Raw genomic sequence first — 23,918 nt, 5'->3', positions numbered from 1 at the left:
AGACTCATCAAGAAAAAGAGGGAAAGGACTCAAATCAATAAAATTAGAAATGAAAAAGGAGAAGTTACAATGGACACCACAGAAATACAAAGCATCGTAAGAGACTACTACAAGCAACTCTACGCCAATAAAATGGACAACCTGGAAGAAATGGACAAATTCTTGGAAAGGTATAACCTTCCAAGACTGAACCAGGAAGAAACAGAAAATATGAACAGACCAATCACAAGTAATGAAATTGAAACTGTGATTAAAAATATCCCAAGAGACAAAAGTCCAGGACCAGATGGCTTCACAGGTGAATTCTACCAAACATTTAGAGAAGAGCTAACACCCATCCTTCTCAAACTCTTCCAAAAAACTGCAGAGGAAGGAACACTCCCAAATTCATTCTACGAGGCCACCATCACCCTGATACCAAAACCAGACAAAGATACTACAAAAAAAAGAAAATTACAGACCAATATCACTGATGAATATAGATGCAAAAATCCTCAACAAAATACTAGGAAACAGAATCCAACAACACATTGAAAGGATCATTCACCATGATCAAGTGGGATTTATCCCAGGGATGCAAGGATTCTTCAATATATGCAAATCAATCAATGTGATACACCATACTAACAAACTGAAGAATTGAAAACCATATGATTGGACTTCCCTGGTGGCGCAGTGGATAAAGAATCTGCCTGCCAATGCAGGGGACACGGGTTTGATCCCTGGTCCAGGAAGATCCCACATGCCACGGAGCAACTAAGCCCATGTGCCACAACTACTGAGCCCGCATGCTGCAACTAAGGAGCCCATGTGCCACAACTACTGAGCCCGCATGCTGCAACTAAGGAGCCCATGTGCTGCAACTAAGGAGCCCATGTGCTGCAACTAAGGAGCCCACCTGCCACAACTATGAGCCGGTGCAACCAAATAAATAAATAAATATTAAAACACCACCACCACCACCACCATATGATCATCTCAATAGGTGCAGAAAAACCTTCTGACAAAATTCAACCCCCATTTATGATAAAAACTCTCCAGAAGGTGGGCATAGAGGAAACCTACCTCAACATAATAAAGGCATATACGAGAAACCCACAGCAAACATCATTCTCAATGGTGAAAAACAAAGCATTTCCTCTAAGATCAGGAACGAGACAAGGATGTCCACTCTCACCACTATTATTCAACATAGTTTTGGAAGTCCTAGCCACGGCAATCAGAGAAGAAAAAGAAATAAAAGGGATACAAATTGGAAAAGAAGAAGTAAAACTGTCACTGTTTGCAGATGACATGATACTATACATAGATAAATCTAAAGATGCCACCAGAAAACTACTAGAGATAATCAATGAATTTGGTAAAGCTGCAAGATACAAAATTAATGCACAGTAATCTCTTGCATTCCTATACACTAACAACAAAATATCAGAAAGAGAAATTAAGGAAAATTAAGAAATTAAGGGGAGGTGGGGCCGGTGGTGGTGGTGGGATGAATTGGGAGATTGGGATTGACATATATACACTAATATGTACAAAATAGATAACAAATAAGAACCTGCTGTATAAAAAATAAATAAATAATATTTTTAAAAAATGTATCTTAGTGGGAAAAAAAAAGTAAACAGCAATATACTGGACCCCCCTCAAAAAAAATCTCCACAGTAATCATAATCTACTATCAACAGCAACTATAACATAACACGTGTCAAAGTTTTACAGATCAGAGCAAAATACAAAACCAGCTTTAAGAGACATACGGGGACAACTGGGGAAATGTGTTATGGAATGGGATTCAGGTGGTGATGGAATAATGTATGTATATTTTAAGGTGTGATAATGACGCTGCCATTATGTAGGAAAATATCATTCTAGGACAGGTTTGCTGAGCTGTCACAAGCTCTAGGAGGCACTCTTGAATCTCAGTGCGCACACACACAAAAGACCACAAAATCAGTTGAATCTTAAGCAGAGGGTATACAGGTGTTCAATGTATTATTCTTTCAACTTTTCAGTATGTGCACATATTTTCAAGTTAAAAATCTGGGAGAAGGGATGAAATGAGAGAGTAGCATTGACATATATACATTACCAAATGTAAAACAGATAGCTAGTGGGAAGCAGCAGCATCGTACAGGGAGATGAGCTTGGTGCTTTGTGACCACCTAGAGCGGTGGGATAGGGAGGGTGGGAGGGAGGGAAACGCAAGAGGGAGGGGATAGGGGGATATGTGCATACATATAGCAGATTCACTTTGTTATACAGCAGAAACTAACACAACGTTATAAAGCACTTATACTCCAATAAAGATGTTAAAAAAAAATTCTGGGAGAAGGAAAGATCAGTTGTATAGTTAGCGTGTGGGCATGATCTGGTCAGTAATCTCTGTGAAGATATGCAAGTTTCAACCTAAGCTGGCGTTGTGCATTAGGCCCACCAAACGGTTGAACCAAAAGGCTGAACTGCACTTGAGGTACTCGATTCAGTTCTGGGTGCTGGATGTACAAATGGGCCCTGCTCACTGAGGGCAGGCTGGAGGGCAAGCAGCAAGTGAAGGAGCTGGAAATCACCTCCGTGAGACTCAGGAGAACACAGGACAGTCTTCAAATAGGAGGGTAGGAAAGGTTTGTCCTGTGCTCTGCACCTTACGGCAGAAGTCACAAACAACGAAATTTCAGCTCCATGTGGAAAAGAACATACGAACCAGGCTTCCAACTATGGAATGGGCTCTGGCGTGAGGCCACGATTTGTCAGGGATGGTGAGGAAAGGATTCCTGGCTGTGCTAAAGGGAGACCAGTGATTCACAGCCTGGCTTTGCTTTGGAATCACAGGAAGGATTGTTTAAAAATGTAAATATCAGTAAAGGGAGTGGGGCCCTGGAATCTTTTTTTTTTAACAACTTTATTGAGATATAATTTACTACCATAAAATTACCTGAAGAGTATAATTCAACGCTTTCTGGTATTTACAGAGTTGTGCAACCATTACCATAATCCAATTTTAGAACATTTTCACCACCCCTAGGTAATTCTTATACCCATTAGCAGTCACCCTCCATCCCACTCCCTAGCCCTTGGCAACCACAAATCTACTTTGTGTCTCTATGGATTTGTCTATGGAATCCATATTTCTAAATGCACTTCCAGGCGACTCTCATTGCATAGATCCATGGTTGGGCATTTTGGAGTCACTGGACCAGACTATTCCAAGATCATTCCCTAGTCTAAGCTTCCATAGCACAGGATGACAAGTGCTGACTACATCCAAGTAGCAAGCACTTTGCTCAGTGCTGGGGCTCCAAAAGAAATACAGTATAACCCTGCCTTTCAGAACCTACAGATGGTGGGAAAACCAGAATATACCAATAACTTTTCTTTGAGATAAGGGGAACTATTCAAAACTATTATTGCAATGAGGGGAGGAAGACTACTGCAAAATGAGAGTGCTCTGTTAACAGGCTGTAAGATCTGCGAGTACCTCCTAAACTGATAACTTTAATACAGTGTGCGAAGTACTGTAATAGCACATGCATAAGAAACAGGCCTAGGACAGAGACGAGGGGGTGGTTAATTCTGCAGGTACAGAAAGGCATAGAGCAATAGGAACAAGTGAACTGGGTCTTGAGAAGCGAGAAGTCATCCTCAGAATTAACAGTGGCTTAGCATTTAATTTTTGAGGGCTTACCACACGCCCATTATGCTAACTGCTTTCCATGCATGATCTCAATTATTCCTCACCAAACTCTGAGTCAGGTATCAATATATTTCTGCTGAATTTTGACTAAAGGATCTTCCAAGTAAAGCACAAAGACGCTGAGGCAGGAAGGTGGTAGCTTTGGGAGCAGGCAGAGGAGCAGGGAGGGGGAAATGCTGAAGCTGCAGAGCAGAGGTTTCCTCGTCAAGCTCTTCTTTAGCCAAGGCTTCCTGAGCTGTTGACTCCAAAGGAATCGTGGGCACGCTGTTCATTCATTCACGGATCTATTCGATCGTCTTCTATGTGTCAGGCATTGAACTAGGTGCAGAGGCTACAACCGGTGGGCAAGACAGCATGGTTCCTACCATTGTGGAGTTTACATTCTGGTAGGAGAGACACACAGGCCAATTCCATCCCAGTGTGATAAAGAGGAATGAGAGGGTGCTGAGAGCAACTCCTGGTCTTGCAGGACGAAGGGGGGCTTACTGGAGGACCTAAGAGATGAGGAGGAGTTAGCCAGGAAGAACATTCCAGGAGAGGAAACATCACTGCTAAGGTCAGGCAGGCAGATACAGCAAGGCGTGTTTGAGGAAGCCAAAGGCCTCCGGAGTGGGGAGTAGGGGAGGAGCGGGTGGTAGCCAGAGGTGAGCCTACAGGGAGTTAGGTTAAGCAGGGGTCAGATCACGAAGGGCCTTTATGCCTTGTCCGTGAGTGTTACTTTTATTTACCATGAGATCACAGAATAGGCACTTAAGTGTCTTAAGTGGACTAGGTGGTGACCTGCTCACATTTGGTTTTTGGAAAAATTGCTCTGATGGCAGCATGGAGAAGGGACCCAGGAAAGATTCTGCCTGTCACCTACAGGAGAGGTGACGGTGGCACAGCCAGGGAAGGGACAGCAGCGATGCAGACAAGTGGATAGATAAGACTCCAGTGATTTTAAGGGGGAGAAAAAATGGAGTTCGTGTGTGACCTGCTGTGAGGGGTCTGGGAAGACAGAGATTTCCAGCTTGGGCAACTTGGGGGTGTGTTGCTGTGGGTCCCTGACATGGGGAGCCCAAGATAACGGCCAAACTTGGAGATCATGAGTTTATTTGGACGTAAGTCACAGAATGACTTCAGATTTTGTCCCCTATCCTCTTTTTTTCAAAGGCTTCCCAATTCATTAATGAACTCCCACGAAAGGAGAAGCGGGGTTCTACCCTAACACTGTTCCCTGTCCAGAGCCCCACCTCTCTCACTAATGCACCCCGGGGCCCAGCGGAGCGGCCCCTGGCCAGCGTCCCCCTGGGGTTACCTCGAGCTCAGGGTAGCTGAGCACCACCAGGGAGGCGCAGGCGCTGACACTGTCGCCCTTCACAAAGGACACATCCACGCCCCCGACCCTCTGCAGACCCGAAAAAGCGGGGTCCCGCTGCCACGCCTCCGTGTCCCGGTCCACGACAAGTGTCTTCAACAGGGCTTGCTCCCTGAGGGCAGAAACAGGTCCAGCGGGCAGCCCAACCCAGATGCCCCCACCCCGCGGTCCGGCTGCGGCCGCCCACACGCGGAGCGTCCAGGCCCGGGGGTCGGGGCTCTACCCGGGGACCCTCCCGGTCTCACCCTCTCCCTTCCCTGGGACCCAGACGCGTCGCCGGAAGCTACAGCTCCCGAACGCCCTTTCGCCCGCACGCCGGAAACGGTCGCAGGCCCCCGCGGCCCCAAGCCGGGGATTACGAGGTCGGAGGTCCGCGCGGAACCTCGTCGCTCCAGTCCCCGGATCTTACGCGTCCTCTGGCCCCATTACCGTTTCCAGAGCGACAGTGTTTCCTCCGGCGGCCTCCCAACCACTTTTCGGGCCATGGCGCGGCCCTGAGCGCCCCTTCCCGTGGCGTCACTTCCGGAGCGCCGCGCGCAAGCGCCGGACCGCGTCGTTGCCATGGCGGCGCTCGGTGGGGGTCTGGGGCGTCGCCGCCTCGTGACCGGAGGGCCTGCTGGCGACCAGCGGCTCGGGAGTAGCGGCCGCCGACCATTAGAGTCAGCCTTTCCCCGCAGCCGTGGGGGAAGGAAAGTGGTCCCCGTCCAGGGCCCCTGACAGGAACTGAAAGTTACACTGACAAACAGGTCTGCAGGAGAAAAGCACGTGTACACATTTTACTGAATTTCTACATGTACATGGGACCTTTCACCGGAGAGTGGAGACCTGAAGAAGTGACCAGAGCGGGAAGCTTTATACCTTTTGGATAAAGAAACAATGAGTTTGTGAAGAATTGTTAAGGCAGAGGGGTTTGGGCTGTGGGTAGTAAATGGTGAAACCGGATGGAGGTTTGCTCACCTTCTTGGCCTTAAACGCCCTGTCTCTGGTGATGAGAATGTCTCTCTCCCTCCTGGTACAGGGAGGGGACCTTTCACGTGGGAGATTTGGAGTGAAAAATGGGAGAAGCAGGAGTGATCTTGCTGCTAGTGTGTCCTGAACGCCATCACCAGGCATCTGCCGCTTACATGGCACCTTGACCTCCATTTCAGTGGCTCTTTTTGAGGACAGGACACAGTCCTTAGTGGGGCCAGACTCGTAAATTTGACCCGGTGGATCTTGGTGAGCAGAAAGACTTACTACGGACAACCTGTGGAACATTGACTGACCCCTGCTCTTCAACTGAATGAAGAGTAATTCCATTCTCTTTGTGCCAGGTGTTGTGTGAGATGCTGGGGTTACAGCTTCCTCATGGTGGAACTGCAATTGTGTTAAGTGCTGGAGTGAAAATAATATGGGAGCATTTCAAGGTCTGAGGTAGCAAAGAGGTTGGTATATTTGATGTACTGAAAGGCAGCCAGCTAGGCTGAAGTGTAGCGATTTAACCTGTGGTTTATATTCTACTAGGGGAATTAAGAGAAGTATATGGATAAGTAATCTAGTCTGAATATAGACCTCAAGAGGAAAATACAGGATTGGAGTCTGAGGTTCAGGAAAAGCTTCATATGGCATTTGACCACTGGCAGCAAATGGGAGAGCCAAGATTTACTCTGAGGTCCATATGGGCTGTACTGTGTGTCAGCCTTGTTGTGTTACAGAGCAGTCAGGACACAGAGGCATTTCGATTTAGTAATCAGGAGTCATTCACTCCACAGGAGTCACTCCATCTCCACAGGAGGCAGTTACTGGGTGCTGAGGAAGGAGCAGTGCTCTGGGTTGAGGTTCTGATGTGCTTCAAGGTACAGGCGTGGTGATGGGGAAGGAATGCTGGGGAATGTGGAACACTCCAAGTGGGCCTAGGTGTGAAGGAAGGGGAGCAGGGTGGAAGGCAGGCCTTTATAGGATGTGCAGTCGCAGGGGTGGCTTCCATGTGCTCCAGCTGGGCCCTTTCCCCTCCAGTTTCTCTGTGCTCTTGCCCCAGATGGCTTCCCGAAATAATCCCAGCTCCTCAGAAGGAAGCACAGTCCTGCTGTCCCCAGAATACACTTCAGTCTGATGAGGTTTGAATCTTATCAGCATTTGCTTTCTTGGGAGAAGGCACTTTCCTGGTGTTTTTGCAGTTGGAAATGAGATTCATAATGTTTGAGCACGGGTTTAATTAGTGAAGAGAGGGATTAGAAAGAGCAGGAAGCAATAAAAATGCTAATCATGGTCAGATGGATTGTTATTCAGCTCAAGGCCTCAGGCTTTCTTCTACCTTCTCATCTAGTGTCTCTCTAGGCCCAGCTGATACAGCGACCTTACACTTGGCGCGAACATATGAAGTCAGAGATATAGCAGTGCCCTTGCGTGGGGCTGGACATGGGTAGCTTTACCTACTGAGCAAAGCCCTTTCTTCACAGTGATTGTTTATCACTAGAAGTTTGTTTCCGGGTTGGAATTGCCTGAACCTAGGAGTGACTGAAATAGCTCATGACTTGTCTCAGTTAACACGTGACGAAATCCTACAGCCATTAATGAAAGGTAAATAATTTACACACATAGTAAGGTCTTAGAAAGAAGGAGACAGTGATCAGTTGTGAAGATTTTCAGATTAAGTCATCACCAACCTAGTGAATGTTTCTTCCTGGGCTGAAAGCAGACAGAACTGTGGAGCAGGAAAAATCCAGAATATGAATGGAAACGAGAATGAGTAGGCAGGGCTAGAGGGGAAGGTCAGGGTCAGTGAGGAGCTACTGAGGAAGGGAGAGTAGGTGGACTTGACCCAGACGCTGTGGGGAAGAAGACACAGGGCTGGGGGCACGTCTCCTTTGTGAACCAGCGCCTCTTCTCCTTGCTGCGGTTCCAGACCATGGGGTTCTCTCCTGGAGGAACCTCTTCATTTTAGAAGAGGAAAATGCAATTTTCCCCTAAAGCAGTGTTTTGCCACTGGAACGAAAGTGGGCTGCTGGAAGTTTACTGTTTCTCTCTCGTGTCTATTTCCTTTTCCTGAGGTGCTATTTGCCCATCCCACAGCCCAGCCCCCTGACAGAGTCAGCTGTTACTCATCATTGGCTGGAGCTCTGCTATCCTCCAGGAAAGTCCTGTTAGGCAGGGAGTGGGAGGGCAGCCCTCTAGGATTAAGCTTTAGCCCCTGAGCCTGGCGACCAGGGAGCAGTGTGAAACTCCACCTCAGCTCTCCTGTCATTTTGTCCACAGGAAAAGTTTACCCTGTCACATTCTAAACGAGAGTGTATGTTTTCTGTCAAGAACCTTCCACTTTGGGACTTCCCTGGTGGCGCAGTGGTTAAGAATCCGCCTGCCAACGCAGGGGACACGGGTTCGATCCCTGGTCCGGGAAGATCCCACATGCCGCGGAGCAACTAAGCCCATGCGCCACAACTACTGAGCCTGCGCTCTGGAGCCTGTGAGCCACAGCTACTGAGCCCACATGCCACAGCTACTGAAGCCCATGCGCCTAGAGCCCAGGCTCCACAACAAGAGAAGCCATTGCAATGAGAAGCCTGTGCACAGCAACGAAGAGTAGCCCCTGCTCGCCACAACTAGAGAAAGCCCACGCACAGCAACAAAGACCCAACGCAGCCAAAAATAAATAAATTAAAAAAAAAAAAAAAAGAACCTTCCACTGTATGGACACCCCTGCAAGGACATCTCCACGAACACATGAAACCATTCCCCAAAGCCTCTTCCCCAGAGAGGATTCTTTAGCAGCAAAACTCAAGTTTATTAAAACAGCTATGACAAGTATAACAAAGTTTACATCGGCCTGTGCTAGGCCAGTGTTTTTCTGTACAAACAACAAGATAATGCTAGATAATGACAGTTAACACTTTGAAAGCATAGCATACAAAACAATGTATTTTCATCAAAAAAAAAAAACCCTTCATAAAAGTGGGAAAAAAAATTCTCCCTCCCACCCACCAAAGGAGGTCTTCACAGGCTGGCCAGCTCCATCCCAACTCTGAGGTATCAAAGGAGTTCCGAGTGCAAACTGAAGGGATGAACAAGCAACTCCCCCACTCTCACATCCATTAAACGCACAATCCAGCTGATATTGTGGCAGAGTGCCTTTGCATGGAATGATTCAACAATCATAGGTTACTACATGCAAGTGGATACTGTATCAAATCCTGGATTCCTGTGCTCCCCTTTATCAAACATGGTGAAGAGAAACCAAAATAATGGAAATGGAGCACGGATTCTTCTACGGCTCCCTCCAGTGGTGCTGAAGGGCCCATGGTGTCCTTGGCGAGCATTTTCTATTTTTGTAGCTCTCCCCATTCCATGGGCCCAATTTCAAGTTGATTGAGTCATCATCTCATTCAGAATATGTATGAAAAGACATTTACCTCTGACTTGTAAACAACTGTCATCCCAGGGCTAACAGGTGCTGAGCTACCTAGGAGTAGGAATTAGTCCAGAGAGGTCAGAAGCATCAAGTAGATTTTGAAAAAAGGGCACAACACAGTGAGAAAAGCAGCACAAGATCAGGGTGTGTTGACTATTCTTTATTTCCTTTTTCAGAAATGTGACTGGTTTCATATTCTCTCTGAGTGTTATTATGCCTTGGCTGAGACCCAAAGAAAGGACCAGATAGTCATACACTTGGGGAAATCAAGACCACACTAAGAGTTCATGTTTATTTGGCAGAATGATAGAGAGGCAAAAGCTTCCCCAAGAAATGCCAGAACCATGCCTTTGATCCAAATTTACACTGATAAACTTTCATTTAGAATTTACTAGAATACTAGAACTGGAAGGAAATCAAACTAAGACACTGAAAAGTGTCCTTGACTCTTGGCCCAGCACTCTTCACAATGAAAGCCTGTGGGCTCTGACCCTTGAAATTTGGCAGTGACTCATTTGCAGGCTTGGGTGAGGGCTGGCTAGTTTGGCCTCACGGCACTCACATAATGCCCTGACTTGTATTTGTGACAAGACAAAAAAGAGTCTGGCACTTTTTCATATCTTCTTGGAAACCTAGAAATATTTGTACAATTCTCTGAATTTAAAGGAATGGAAGAAAGAAGAAAGCCAGATTCTCGTTTGTGAGTGCAGAATAAACTAGAAAAGAAGACAAATTAATAACCCCATTTTCCCTCCCTGTCACTATGTAGTGGTCTGAGGAAGAAGGGGCTCGTGGGCTGGGTAAGTGCATGGTAAGAAGCTAGGACATCTGAGGCAAAGATTCCTATATGTGAAGCTGAGAAGCTATTTTTTGGTCTCTCCTGGAATGCAGAGGATGGTGGTTTGTTCTAGTTTCATATAATCTTCAATTCTCACCTCCTAATGAACGGTATTCAGAATATGAGAAGATAGTTTCAGAATATACACATGTTCCTGAAACAGCCTGGCTCTCAAAGAGTTGTCAGCCGGACAGCACATCTTGGTCTCAAATTTAGTACTGTGCCAATAGCTTTCCTTCTAAGCACGCACAAAGGCGATAGCCCACAAAGGAACCCATCCCACCAGTGAGGAGGCAAGAGCCTTCTCTGCCCAAGTCTCTTGCAGAGATAGAAAATGATTCTATCTTGTTTGTCGATTCCGTTTCAGTTCAGCAGCCATTTTCCACACAGAGACACAACTGGACAGCAGTATCTCTTCTGGGAACTGAGATTCCATTTCGGGAAGAATTTCACTCTCTTTAGTCTCCATGTAACTCACCAGCGTGTCTCTCAGGCTGAAAAACCAAGGAACAAGAGACAGCGTTAAACAGTCATGTGACATAAGGAGACCATCACTGGTCACTTTTTCAGGTCGTCAGAGAACCAAAGTGCTCGTGAAGGCCAGAAATAACGAGTCAACCAGCTGCTGAGTTACTGACCTGGCACTAGAATCCTGGGTTCAAGGTTCTAGTACATCCCTGCTGCTCCCCACACTGCAGTGAACATACCCTATGGGATGGAGCTCCCCTTGATAGGGGCCCCGTCGGATGGTTCTAAGCACTCTAGTAATACATCTGCTTTACAAAAAAAGCCTCGCCATTCAAAACAAGCTTATATTCATGTTCATGATTTGTTGATTTGTTCATGATTTGTATCCAGTTCATGATTTGTATTAACAAAGATCGTAAATTCTCTAGAAAAGGGATCTTCTTTCCCTACACTAAAAGTCCAGGATAGTAAAGACTTCTTGAATAAGTTCAAAGAATACAAATGTAAATAGGCATATGCCATATACATAATGGAGGAAAATAGCAATTACGAAGTGTGTTGGTGAGGAAAACTGGAGTTTGACTATCTATTTAGAAAAACAGTAAAGCTAAATCCCTACCTCAGGCCACACATAAAAATAATTGGTTAACAAAACAAATGTAATATATAAAACTATAAAAGCACAGGAAAAAACATGGGAGAATATTTTATAACCTTGGGATAAGACTCTTACAGGTATATTTTTCCTATAGAGTCCTTGTAGGAAAATTCTGTCAGATTTGGCTTTATAAAATTAAAGATAGAGCATTTGTAACATAACAGATAAAAGATTAAGAAAAAGACAAACAGCCCAAAAGAAAAATAATCATAAGATATCAAGAGGCAATTTGGAGGAAGATATACAAACGGCTGATAAATATTTTCAGCTGCACCAGTAAATAGGAAAATACAAGCAAAAATGAGATACCATTTTTGGGCCATTAGATTGGTAAAAATATAAAAGATGAATAATATCCAATGTTGGGTATTCTTATACACTATACATTGGCGTAGCTTTTTCTATCAAATTTAAAATGCACATCTCTCTGATGTAGGAAGTCCACTTGTTACAATGAGAATATATGACTTTTTTGCAATTGGTAATGGTAAATCAGCAGGAAACCAATTTCTGCAGTAACATAAGAATGATTTTCATGTCTGTGGAAGATCTCGGGAGACGTGGCAGAATGTTGTGTGTGTGCCTCGCTCAGCAGGCTTACAAGCCTGTACCTCCACTCAGGGTTGAAATTCTCCGCGGTCTTGGGGTTCTTCAGCTTCAAGATCATCATTTCATGAAGTTCCAGGAGGAAGGCATCCAGGCCAATCTGATTCAGGAAGGTGTTGAGCAGCTTAACATTTTCAGGGCTGAGATCAACTTTGTACCTTGGACTGATTTCCCCAAATGGCTCCTGGAATGAAATAACAACACATGACACACGGAAGCCTGGGAAGGGAGCGTGCGGCTCCCTTGGTCCAGGTGGACAGGAAGAGGCCAGACTCACTTTTCTCAGTCGAAGCAGATGTTCAGACTTGTGGGCAGAGAGGAACTGCCAGAGGGAGATGGTGTGTTTTAACTGGCATCTGTTTAAGGCCTGAAAGAGAACAGAACTCCTGAATAGGAGGTGCTGTTTTCACTTGGCCCTGCACTGATTCCACCTCCCTCACTATGGAGGCACCTCTGCTTCGTCCACTAATTCCCTGCCTCATCTCCAGAACGTCTCTGAAAGCCCTCTCCCCGCTGCAACATCTCGGGGTCCACCAGCGGCATGCAGTTTGCAGGCACGCCTCCGCATATTTGTGGCACTGAGTCTAGATTCTTAAGTTCCGAGCACATCTCCGCCTTTCCCATCAGTGTGTTCTGATTACACTGTGGACTGGCTGGGGGAGGGGGTGTTCTTGCCTCCCCTCCTTTTCAGGGGCTGCTTAGATCAGTACTCCCTGGGTGGTGGTATCCCAGTAGGAAGTGGGGAGACGATGGAGGGGGACAATGCTGATTTCCTTTGGAGAGAGGCTGACATGAGACCCACCTTTGAAACCTGTGAGGCCTGATCACCCATCCGCAGCATGTCTTGGATATACACATTTAAGTGCATGTTTGGATCGCCCCCAGCTGTGCTCAGAAACCCCAACGTGACTTCTATGGCAGACAGAGCGTCACAGGCATCACTGTAGGACTGCAGTTGTCCTCTGATGGCACTGATGGCCACGCTGGGGAGGGGGCTCTAGGAAGTCAAAAGCAGGATAGAGTTCATGGTTGGGGGGGCTTCCTGTGCACTGCTACTTGATAAGAGTGCTTACCTTCTTCACTGCTAAGGCCACAAAATGGGACAGACTCTCTAACTTAAACAGCAGTAGGACTTCCCTGGTGGCGCAGTGGTTAAGAATCCACCTGCCAATGCAGGGGACACGGGTTCAATCCCTGGTCTGGGAAGATCCCACATGCCGTGGAGCAACTAAGCCCATGCACCACAACTCCTGAGCCTGTGTGCCGCAACTACTGAGCCCGTGTGCTGAAACTACTGAAGCCTACGTGCTCCACAACAAGAGAAGCCACCGCAATGAGAAGCCCACGCACCGCAATGAAGAGTAGCCCCTGCTCACCGCAACTACAGTAAGCCCGCGCGCAGCAACAAAGACCCAAAGCAGCCAAAAAAAAAAAAAAAAAAAAACCAAAACAGCAGTAGTTAACACTTGGTGCTTGTTAAGTGTCAGCAGTATTTAGGTATGTTACAGAAAGAGAGATGAACTCACTGAATCCTCAAATTAACTTTGTGAAGATATGCATATGGACATATACATACATACAAACCACACATATATACGTCACACAGACACCCCCCCCACACACACACAACAAACATAAACCAGAAAAGCAGGAATAACTAAGTTCTGTGGACCTTTTGCATCAGCATACACAGTCATGACATCATTGCTAAAAAACTACAAGCACAAGATTTCAATCTGTTTATACTCAACAAGAAAACTTCTGCTGATCTGCTGTCCTGTTTGCCCTCTGGAAAAAGCACCGGGCTCTGAACGTAGGGAGGCCCTGAAACTCTTTGGTGCTCATGGCAAATGCCCGGAGTGAGGGTGGAAGAGTCCTAACATGGATGGAAACACTCTGATAAGACAGAGGCACATGCAAATAAGATTGATCATCATCACCTGTGGCATTTTGTTCTTGATGTCCATGAAGAGACGTTCATAGTTCCAGTCACGTCTGTATACCAGAGTGGGTATTCCCTAAAGTGAGAAAGAAAAAAAGTCTTTGGAAATGGAATCCACTGTGGAGGTTTCCATCAAATGGCAATATATGCCTGAGCAGAAACTCAAATGTAGTCCCATGCTATTCAGTGCATCACCAGGCAAAGCAGGCAGCTCCTTGTTGCCACGTGATGTCCGTGTTTAACCCGTAATCTATGGAAACAGTGACATGAGGAACCCAGCCTGGCCTTTGTGGCCAAGCAGATACTGTCACATAGAATACTGTGGCCTGCAGACCGCCCAGGGAAGTAGGTCATGAGGACCTCCCAGTGGGACACTGAGCACAGACTGAACGAGGGGGCACTCTGCTAACAGGGAGAGCAGAGTGAATTAAAAGCAGCCTTGAGCTCAAACAGTTCAGTCTAACTGCGGGCAGGGAAGGAGCATAAATATACTGAAGTACCATACCCTTGACTGGACCTGGAAGGAGCAAGTACAACCCAGGTAAAGAACAGATGGGGAAGTGCAGGGTGCATTCAGGGGAGGGAGAGTGATCCAGTATGTGAGGTTATGGGGTTCAACGTGGGGAAGTGGCTCGAGACAGGGTCAGGGCAAGGCCACAGGGCCTTTTGTGCCACATGCGCATCAAGGTTATCCAACAGGGTGGTGGGATGCAGATCTGGATGTAAGAAATGTGGGCTAAAGAGCCTGAAGGCAGGGACCAGTTGGGAGCTACCGTAGCGGTGGAACTTAAGGACAGATGCTTTGAACTGGAGCAGTGGGCTCTGGTGGTGAAACAGGGGTGCCTGATGGCTATGGTGGTAAAACGGGGGCGCCAGATTACAGACTGTGTGTGCAGACTAAAGGAAAAGGGGGAAAACAATGAGGTTTTGGTGGTGCCATTAATTATGGCATAGAAATCCGGACGATGAGTCCATTGAGACCTGCAGACACCCTTGGGGTAATGAAGTGTGGATTCAGATGCATAGACAGCTCCGGAGAGCCGTCAGCCCCGATGGCAGGGGTGGTCATGGACACTGGGGGTGTGGAAGAAGGGTCCATTGGTCCCTCCTCACTTTGAAACCACTGTGATCAAAGCCACACTCAGGGCAACTTTTGCAAAACAGACACGCCGACCACATAAATACAGCAGGCCAGCCTTGCCTTGAGGGTTAGCCTGGGCTTGCCCTGCAGGAAGCGGCTGATGATCTGGCGCTGGATCTTCTCCAGGTCAAACTCCTGCAAGGTCTCCCCGCCCTGCTCCACGTGGTACTGGCAGTTGGAGAGAATTAGCGGAATCAAGTCCCGCTCCACTTCGTAGCTGATGACGTGCAGGTCGGCGACCTCGGAGGCATCGATGGAGTAGCTGGGGGACAGATAGATAGAGCTCAGCACTCCAGTCATGGCCTGGGGATACGGAGTCAGCTCCTGTCTGATGTTGCCACGGGCTGTGCAGGTGAAGGGACATGCAAATCTGTGACACTTGTGAGCGTGGCCGAAGGGTATCTGTTCGAGAAAGACCTGAAGCCTGGTTTGCTGTCCCCAGGCCTGGGGACCCTGCTTCCCTGCTTGTGCCGCCTCAGAAACGACTTCCTGGGCTGAAAGGGCGTCCCCTGCTGTGGGCCTGCACACTCACCTGTTGTCTTCCTTGGAGAACTTGTCTACTGCGTAGACAATTTCGTTGTGCAAGTTAATCAAGTAGCTGACTAAGGCGGTGGAGCAGAGGCCCAGGCCCTGGCGGCGCGGCAGGATGACTTCAAAGTCAGTGTCCAGATCGAGGTTGCAGCTGCAGTAGTCTTTAGGCAGCTTGATCTCACCTTTAAACGACAGAGTGGCAGTCACCTCCCTGCTGTTTCTTTCACATCATCAGGACTGGGAGCCCACCACGGTGGGAGCGGGGGCAACGCAGAAGCCACCTCAACAGAACAGAGCTGGGAACCAGGGGTGCTTTTGCGTCCCATCTCTATTTTATGTGCTGATAAGTTTCAAATGTTCTCAACTCCTTTTTGATACCGTATTTATAGACTCAAGAGGACTGAGGGTTTGCTCTTCCTGATATGTTATGCCCTCATCTCAGACACCCCACCAAGAGTCCTCAGATCCAGCATTAGATGCACACGGCATGGCACTGTGCAGACGCGGAACAAGAAGAGTTAGGCTGGAGAGAAAGGGCCTTCAGAGAGGTGCTCCTGTAATGTTTAGTGTTAAAGGGGATTTGACACTTACCATTGGTCTCCAGCGATCGCCTCAGCTTGTTCCATGTCGACAGAAAGATACTGATTCTGTTGCAGGATAACTGCTTCAGCCCATCTGTCAAACAAAACACTTGTTAGAACTCCGAGATAACACCTACCCTGTCTAACTCTGTTAGTCAAACCAACAGAGTTACTTGCTCTTTGACCCCTACCTTCATGCCATCATCAACACGTTCTAAATGCTGTTTAAGCTAAAGCTGAGTTTGAGGAACCAGAGAGGGAGGTGCTTGTCTGTTACAGCAAAAGCCTCTAATGTGTCCCAGGGATTCACAGCACCTACTGCTTTATGCTACAAGCTTAGGGTACAGAGCTCACATTAACCCTGAACTGGAGTCTCCGAGTTGGACTGATCCTTTTGAACCACAACATGGATCGTCCTGATCCCCTATAAGAGCAGAGACCTACCTGAATTGTGACTGCTAATGAAACTTCTGATGGATTTGTATTCAACTTCTGAAACATTCTGGAATCGTTTCACTAGATTCCTTTGCAGGGCCAGAATCTCAGGCAAGAATTTCACCAGTCTCAGTTCTGCTTCCTAGAGAAGGGAAGACCACCAGGAACACTTTTTTTTTTTTAATCAGTCATCAATTTTATACACATCAGTGTATACATGTCAATCAGGAACACCTTTTAATGTACTGGGGAAACAGACTTCAAGGCTGGCTCAGGACATGTATTTGTAGTTTAATCTGGTCAACATGCCATTTTACATGATGACACATACTTGAGAATGGGGAACAGGCCACACCAGTATGTCAGCAAGTACCTAGTGACTGCTTACAACGTGTTGGCCAGTGTTCTTCTACCCTCTAGAGGTTGGGGAGCAAATCCGTAGGGCCGACACGTCAAGTGTGTTTGCCAGAAGCTGATGAAAGAAAGCAGCCTCTTGAGCCCATGAGATGGGCTAGGTGTGGAGAGGAGCTGCTGAGAGCAAGAAGACCAAGCTTTTAGGCAATGATGCCTGGCGCTATTCCGGTGTCGTTCTGAAGACCTAGGACCTAAGCTTCTTCAGTTTAATGGACCTGTGCACATCAGTGACAGATCACAGTATTAACACAATGGCCTTCCCACTGGGGATTCATTTTCATTATCTGACCCACAGAAATTTCTGAGCCATCTTACTTCTTCCTAGACTGCATACATTGGTCCATGGAGGGAAATGATTGGAAAATCTATTGTAGAGAATAAAAGTTCAAATGGATTAAAGTTAGGAACCGTGTGTAACTCTGGTTCTAAAAGATATGACACACACTTTACTGCTCTCCTCCCCACAATCCCACCACCACCCTCACTCCGAGTGGTTCAGGAACAGGGAAGATTCTGTGTTTGTTTGATTTCGGCTGTGCATCCTCAACTCGAGATTTTTTATTCAACAGACACTCATTGGTGACTAACTGCTCCAGGCACTGGGGGCAGGGGTGAAGATGAACAGACAAAGGAAACATTTTCATTGTATTCCTTCTTGCTGAGTGATTGGGAGAGACCCTCCTGGCCCTCAAGTTCTTTACAGATACCTGCTAATTCCAACTCGTGTACATATTTCACCTGTGACTTTATGTTTCAAACAACTCATACAGATTGATATGTTTAGAGATGTCTGCTCTATCCCTGAGTCTTCTGCCAGAGACATTCTATTCAAAAATCAAAGTAGTCTGATGGCTGTCCCATCCTCAGGACTAATCAGACTAAATGAGAGTGGGGCCTTCAGGTCTCCAGGGGACATGTAGGCAGCATTCACGGCGAGGCAGCCTCACCTTCTGTAGGAACTTCCAAAGGATGGGCACTGTTTCTTTGCCATTCTTCTGCTCCACAATGTGCTGGAGGTACTCAATGGTGATCCTTTTCCTGCAGCTCCACATCTTAGAGCAGTGAACCACGCTATTCTGGGGCAGGTGGGGCAGGAAGGCCACCGGATCACCGTACACGATTTTGGCCACAGGGTTGGAGCTGATGCGCTCATCTTGGCTGATCCGAGTGTTCACTGCCAGGAGGGTTTTATCTAGATGCTAGGTAAGGAAAGCGACATGGGATCAGGAAATGAGATGCTACTGCAGACAGGCTGGACACCTAGTGACCTTACCAGTGGGCAGATTCAGGGACCCGCCCTCCTCGTTTTAGCCCGTAATCAAAAATTCATATTTGCCATCTTTTATTATAATTTATGTGATCCTTATTTGTAGGTTTTTGTCTCCCCAAACAGAATAAGTCTCAGAGACCTATATTTAATTAATTCATTCATTCATTCATTTATTTATTGATCTTGCCACACAGCATGTGGGATCTTAGTTTCCCGACCAGGGATCAAACCTGTGCCCCCTGCAGTGGAAGGCAAGGTCTTAACCACTGGACCGCCACGGAATTCCTCAGAGACCTTTATTTTATTACCATTATTTTACTTGATGACTTCTATTTCCTGATGGGCCTAGTTACTCTCAGTAACATTCTTATCTGACAGGGTTTATTTCTCTGCCTCTTGCTCTCACATTCTGCTGTAAAAAGTAACGGAGAGAAAACTAGTGCCTGCACTTTCTGAACTCCCAGTAATTCCTCAACCTGACACACTGACCAGCCTTGGGAGGGGACAGGATGGGGTGGGGGAGGGCAACAGGAGGGTGGGGTGACCGCATAGAGAACACCTAAATCTGTGGCTTAGCCTAGGGCTTCAATAAGGGACACTTCCAGAAGGGACAACAGACCGAGCACTCAGTAGAGGCCCAGGAAACACCCTCCCACACTTTCCCAAAGTAGCCCTGTAGCTATGCATCACTTACCTTTAGTTCAGGCAGAATAATAGTCTCAACAAGCTTTTCCCAGTTGTTCCTCTCTTCTCTGGTTGACAATTCTGCGCCAAAATTTAAAGACCCTACAAAGAAAAATGTGTCTGTTACCCAAGAAACAAAAGCAGTCTGCATAAACACTAAATAAATGTTAAATTGAAATAATGCTCCTTTTGGAGGCGGGGGTGGGGGCGGGTATATCTTCCTAAATTAACCTGAGCATTTAAAAATGGTTCCTGCTGCTACCACCAACCTCATGATCTTCATGAAGAAACTTAGAACTCTAAAAACTCTAACCCACATAATTATCATCTTAAAACCATTCTGAACAAAATTACTGAAAGGACAGTACTTTAAATCAGAAGCCCAGGGGCAAAATAATGGTGGCCAGTGGTAGCACCAGCTGCCTCAGCTGCTGCCACCTGGGCTTGAGGACGGAGGTGGGACCCTGTGGATGTCCGCGTGATGCAGAGTGCTGTGGAAACTGTTGGCATGCTTCTAGAATTTGGTCACTTTGTCAGTATGATACTGGGTGAGCTTACCTCGTTTGAAATTGCACTAGAATGAGAGGCTTAAAATAAAATAAAGTTTTGCTAAATGGAAAATATATACTGATGTTGGTTTCTGGCAAAAAAGCTCCTGAAGTGGGAATGGATTTTCTTGTGAAGTAGCAGAACTTTTTACTGCTATTGTTATTATTTTAAATAACATTGTCATTACAGTGGTAATTTTAAAAGATTTTTGCAGATAAGCAAAAAGAAAACAAAACTGTTCTTAATTCCACCACTCAGAGATAACCCTCTTACTAACTTGTCTTACAGACCTTTTCTTTCTGTGTGGATTTTAAATTTTAAAATAGAAAAATTCGCTCAGCGAACATAATAGATAGCCTGCTTTTTCATGTTAACAAATTATGGACACGTACATATATTAAGTCAGCCCACAACTGCAGTATTTTTTAGGAAAAGCAGATGCTGCCCCCCTAAAACAGGACAGATGTACAAAGAGACCAAGTTCCAAGCACTTATCAAACATGGGTCTCTCTGATGGTGATGTTTCTTTAACACACATCACCTGTTTTGGACGACAACAATACGTTCCCCATACAGTGGGTAAACTACAACCAAGGCTGGCTTTTGAAACTAAAGCCTCCCAAATACACTGGCATTTAACACTCTGAGCACACCCAGCAGGGGATCAATGGAAAGGCCCGGCAGGTCCTCCCCTCCCCCACTCTCTGGAAGGTGCATGTCTTCCTGCTTCCCCTTCTTCTCCCTCTGGGGTCAGGACGAGGGCGCTGCTTCCTCTGCTGGCTGTGCCCCACGCCCCTCGGCCCCATGCCCGGCTCCTCACTGTGGCCCTGCTCTCCGAGGAGGTGGCTGAGGACAAGATGCACCACGCTGGCGGTCTCGTCTGCGCTCCTCCCCAGCGTCTTCATTAACTGCTCCAGGTCTCTCTGGATATGCTGCAGCAGAAACCCTTTTGGATCCCTCACCGGAGGCTTAATGATGTTCATCAAAGCCTGTGGGGGCAAGGGGACAAAATGTCAAGCAAGATCTTGTTTGTGGAGGAGATGGCAAGTTCAGGAGAGGTCAGGACGGGGTGAAGAACCAGCCCCGAGCCAGAGGACAGTCTCTAGGAGGGATGTCAGTGTGATTCAAACAGCGGTGGCGAGAGAAGGCTCAGGAGCAGAGATGACCACAGTCTGAAAACAAGTGCCTTCTATATCCTCAGTGTGAAATAAAGAATTTTCAAAGCCTGAACTTTTTGCTATCACGGTTAATTAACTTAGAGGAAATGCAGCCTGCTCTCTTTCTTCCCCAGAGCTGCAGCAAAGACAGGTAAAATCACGGTTATTTTAGCCTCTCCATTCCCAGGTGTGGACCGGAGACATAGAGCTGTTCATTAAAAATTGATTTTACATAATCTGACAAGTAGTTCCCCCTTACCACCATAGACCACAGTGAGAAAAATTAGGATATGTGAATTTTATATTATGTTTTGCATTAGGTAACAATGACATATTTGAAATCCACAACAGGTGGCTAGAACTTTTTATTTTTTTCAACTATTTTAAATGATTTATTAAACATTTTAAATGATTTATTAAAATTTAAAAGTCAAAGTACAAATTATAAGAATGACAATTAAAAATTCAGACCAAAATAGTTTAAATAATGCTAAATTTTTTATTTCAATTTTGATTTTAATTAAACCTTTTAAAATATTTTCAGGGCTTCCCTGGTGGCAGAGTGGATAAGAATCTGCCTGCCAATACAGGGGACACAGGTTCGAGCCCTGGCCTGGGAAGATCCCATATGCCGCGGAGCAACTAAGCCCGTGCACCACAACAACCGAGCCTGCACTCTAGAGCCCGTGAGCCACAACTAGTGAGCCCACGCACCACAACTACTGAAGCCCACGTGCCTAGAGCCCGTGCTCCAGAACAAGAGAAGCCACTGCCAAATGAGAAGCCAGTGCACCGCAACGAAGAGTAGTCCCCACTCGCCACAACTAGAGAAAGCCCTTGCGCAGCAACAAAGACCCAACACAGCCAAAAATAAATAAATAAATAAATAAAATTTAAAAAATAAATAAATAAAAAATATTTTCGTATTAAGTGTTTTAATTCTAATGTTCGATATCCATCTAGTTGTCAAAGTAAAGAATTGGTATCATATACAGTTAACTTGAGGTCATATTGATACCACCCTGCTGGTTATCTTTTACAATTATTTCCTTTTTTAAACTTTCAACGAGTTACTTTTAGAATAAACCTTATGCCTCCTATGGAAAAAAAAAAAAAGAATTCATGTCAGGCTTCAACATGTTTCATCTGGACCTACATGCACTAATAAATGTAAGCTAATAAGATTTGTTTTATATTGTAAAGCATTCCTTGTGTGTTACTATTGCCAATAATATTCTAATCCATGAGAACACCTAGAACCACAAATTGGACCTTCAAAGAGGAGTAAGAAAATAGTTACTTATTTCTACTAAGTATCCTAACTAAGGATACTTAGTTATCAGAGAAGCAGTACATTCATACTCTCTGAAAGGAAGGAGTGGACAAATTCATTAATCTCTTTTCCCTTACCCAAGCACTCTGCCACTCAGATCTTCCCCATACTCCCTAAATAGTTTCTGCCTCTGATGTCAGTAAGGGCACAACACACAAACCTCACAGCATTCAAACCTAGGAAGTAGTCTTGTGTTTCAAGGGGCAAAATCAGAGAACTCTGGAGCGGGAAAGGGTTTAGTCACAATGAAACCAAGCAGGACCCTGTAGGGCCTTCCCAAGAACTGGCTAGGACTTTTTAGACAAAAGGATTCACTGTGAAAAAAATTACTGTTGAAACTAAACACATGGTTCGGCAGTACAATGCTCTACCTGGGGACTTTGGGCGGCTCCCCAAAGCATAGCCAAATGAGTGAGTAGCCGGATAAGAAGGAAGACCACTGGGGACAGCTCTCGGTCAGATACCATGGCCTCGCCTCTCGGTGGTGGGTCTCCCAGCACATGGCCAGTCTGAGTTCTGTCCATCTTGTTTCTGGAAAGGACAAGAGAAGACAGGGTGAAGGCTGAAGATCACCATTTCTTCTCAGCTCTGGGGGCACAGTTCCCATTCTTAGGACCTGGAGACCAGGTTCAGAGTTTTGAAGAAAACAATGTTAAATTACATATTCTACTAAGCCTAGACTACTTTCCTATATTAGAAGACGTTTTTTTTCGGGGAGCGGGGGGGCCACACCATGCGGCATGTGGAACTTCCCTGACCAGGGATTGAACCCATGCCCCCTGCAGTGGAAACGTGGCATCTTAACCACTGGAACACCAGGGAAGTCCTAGACCACTGTCCTAAGAGTCTTCTTCTTTATAGACTGACCTTTCTGGCTGACTAAAAGCCCACAACAGTGTAAAGTGGCTGTTTGTGAAACTAGTGGTTGCCAGTGGGGAGAGGGAAGGGAGGAGGGGCAGTGTAACGGTAGGGGGTCAAGAGGTACAAACTATTATGTATAAAATAAGCTACAAGGATATATTGCACAATACAGAGAAGATAGCCAATATTTTATAATAACTATAAATGAAGTATAACCTTTAAAATTGTGACTCACTAGATTGTACACCTATAAATTATATAATATCGTACATCAACTATACTTCAATTAAAAAATAATAATAATCTTGAAGGACTTCCCTGGTGGTGCAGTGGTTAAGAATCCGCCTGCCAATGCAGGGTACAGGGGTTCAATCCCTGGTCCGGGAAGATCCCACATGCCGCGGAGCAACTAAGCCTGTGCGCCACAAATACTGAGCCTGCGCGTCACAACTACTGAAGCCCGCGCGCCTAGAGCCTGTGCTCCACAACCAGAGAAGCCAACGCAATGAGAAGCCCTCACACGGCAACGAAGAGTAGCCCCTGCTCACCGCAATTAGAGAAAGCCCGCGTGCAGCAGCGAAGACCCAACACAGCCAAAAAAAAAAAAAAATTTGAAAGCATAAAAAACTGGCTGTTTGTGCTAGTCCTGGGGCCATGTGTCAGGATGGAGGTCTGGACCTGCTTCTTCCACTGAATCATTGTGGGGGGTGGGGGGAGCAGGCAGGCCAAGGACAGTCAGAGTTTGGAATAGCTGACATTACCATGGGAATATGTACACACTGTTCTCCTTTTCCCAAATCAAAAACTGGGATCCAAGGTCTGGCAAAGGATTTGGCATCACACCCAGATGGGAGGTATAGTGTGATGGGTACATTCAGTTGCAAAGCTATTGGAGATTCTAGGACATTCTGATCGTTTATGGAGATAACAGATTAGCATATTTTCAACTGTGACAGCACTAAATGAGCTAGAATATATGATGAACGTAGAGAGGTCACACCTCCTATTAAGGGAG

General features: G+C 46.1%; 2 protein-coding genes across 20 annotated transcripts in view; both read right to left on the bottom strand.

Annotated features, from left to right (window-relative positions):
- Positions 1 to 5,587, bottom strand: part of ENDOV (endonuclease V) — a 36,590-nt gene extending 31,003 nt beyond the window's left edge. For 10 of the 15 annotated variants that reach the window (XM_059909166.1, XM_059909163.1, XM_059909157.1 and 7 more), the window contains exons 1-2: positions 5,481 to 5,571; positions 4,992 to 5,163 (exon numbers count right to left, since the gene is read on the bottom strand). In XM_059909166.1, the coding sequence (XP_059765149.1) occupies positions 4,992 to 5,163; positions 5,481 to 5,536 (228 nt within the window). In that variant the 5' untranslated portion in view covers positions 5,537 to 5,571. Of the gene's footprint in view, positions 1 to 4,991; positions 5,164 to 5,480 lie in introns of those variants that run through there. The other 5 variants (XM_059909160.1, XM_059909165.1, XM_059909167.1 and 2 more) reach the window with 5 other exon arrangements.
- A 3,200-nt stretch (positions 5,588 to 8,787) lies between these two features.
- Positions 8,788 to 23,918, bottom strand: part of RNF213 (ring finger protein 213) — a 115,168-nt gene continuing 100,037 nt past the window's right edge. For all 5 annotated transcript variants that reach the window (XM_059908490.1, XM_059908487.1, XM_059908486.1 and 2 more), the window contains 13 exons: positions 22,414 to 22,573; positions 20,373 to 20,541; positions 19,014 to 19,105; positions 17,997 to 18,248; positions 16,645 to 16,777; positions 16,211 to 16,294; positions 15,621 to 15,801; positions 15,149 to 15,350; positions 13,946 to 14,023; positions 12,808 to 13,002; positions 12,283 to 12,372; positions 12,011 to 12,189; positions 8,788 to 10,767 (listed from right to left, as the gene is read on the bottom strand). In XM_059908490.1, coding sequence (XP_059764473.1) covers positions 10,614 to 10,767; positions 12,011 to 12,189; positions 12,283 to 12,372; positions 12,808 to 13,002; positions 13,946 to 14,023; positions 15,149 to 15,350; positions 15,621 to 15,801; positions 16,211 to 16,294; positions 16,645 to 16,777; positions 17,997 to 18,248; positions 19,014 to 19,105; positions 20,373 to 20,541; positions 22,414 to 22,573 — 1,969 coding nt within the window. In that variant the 3' untranslated portion in view covers positions 8,788 to 10,613. The remainder of the gene's footprint in view (positions 10,768 to 12,010; positions 12,190 to 12,282; positions 12,373 to 12,807; positions 13,003 to 13,945; positions 14,024 to 15,148; positions 15,351 to 15,620; positions 15,802 to 16,210; positions 16,295 to 16,644; positions 16,778 to 17,996; positions 18,249 to 19,013; positions 19,106 to 20,372; positions 20,542 to 22,413; positions 22,574 to 23,918) is intronic.

Source organism: Balaenoptera ricei, chromosome 20 (assembly GCF_028023285.1).
Source record: "Balaenoptera ricei isolate mBalRic1 chromosome 20, mBalRic1.hap2, whole genome shotgun sequence".
Taxonomy (NCBI): Eukaryota; Metazoa; Chordata; class Mammalia; order Artiodactyla; family Balaenopteridae; genus Balaenoptera; species Balaenoptera ricei.
The sequence above is the reverse complement of the archived record's forward strand: the minus strand, read 5'-3'. Positions and strand labels throughout refer to the sequence as shown.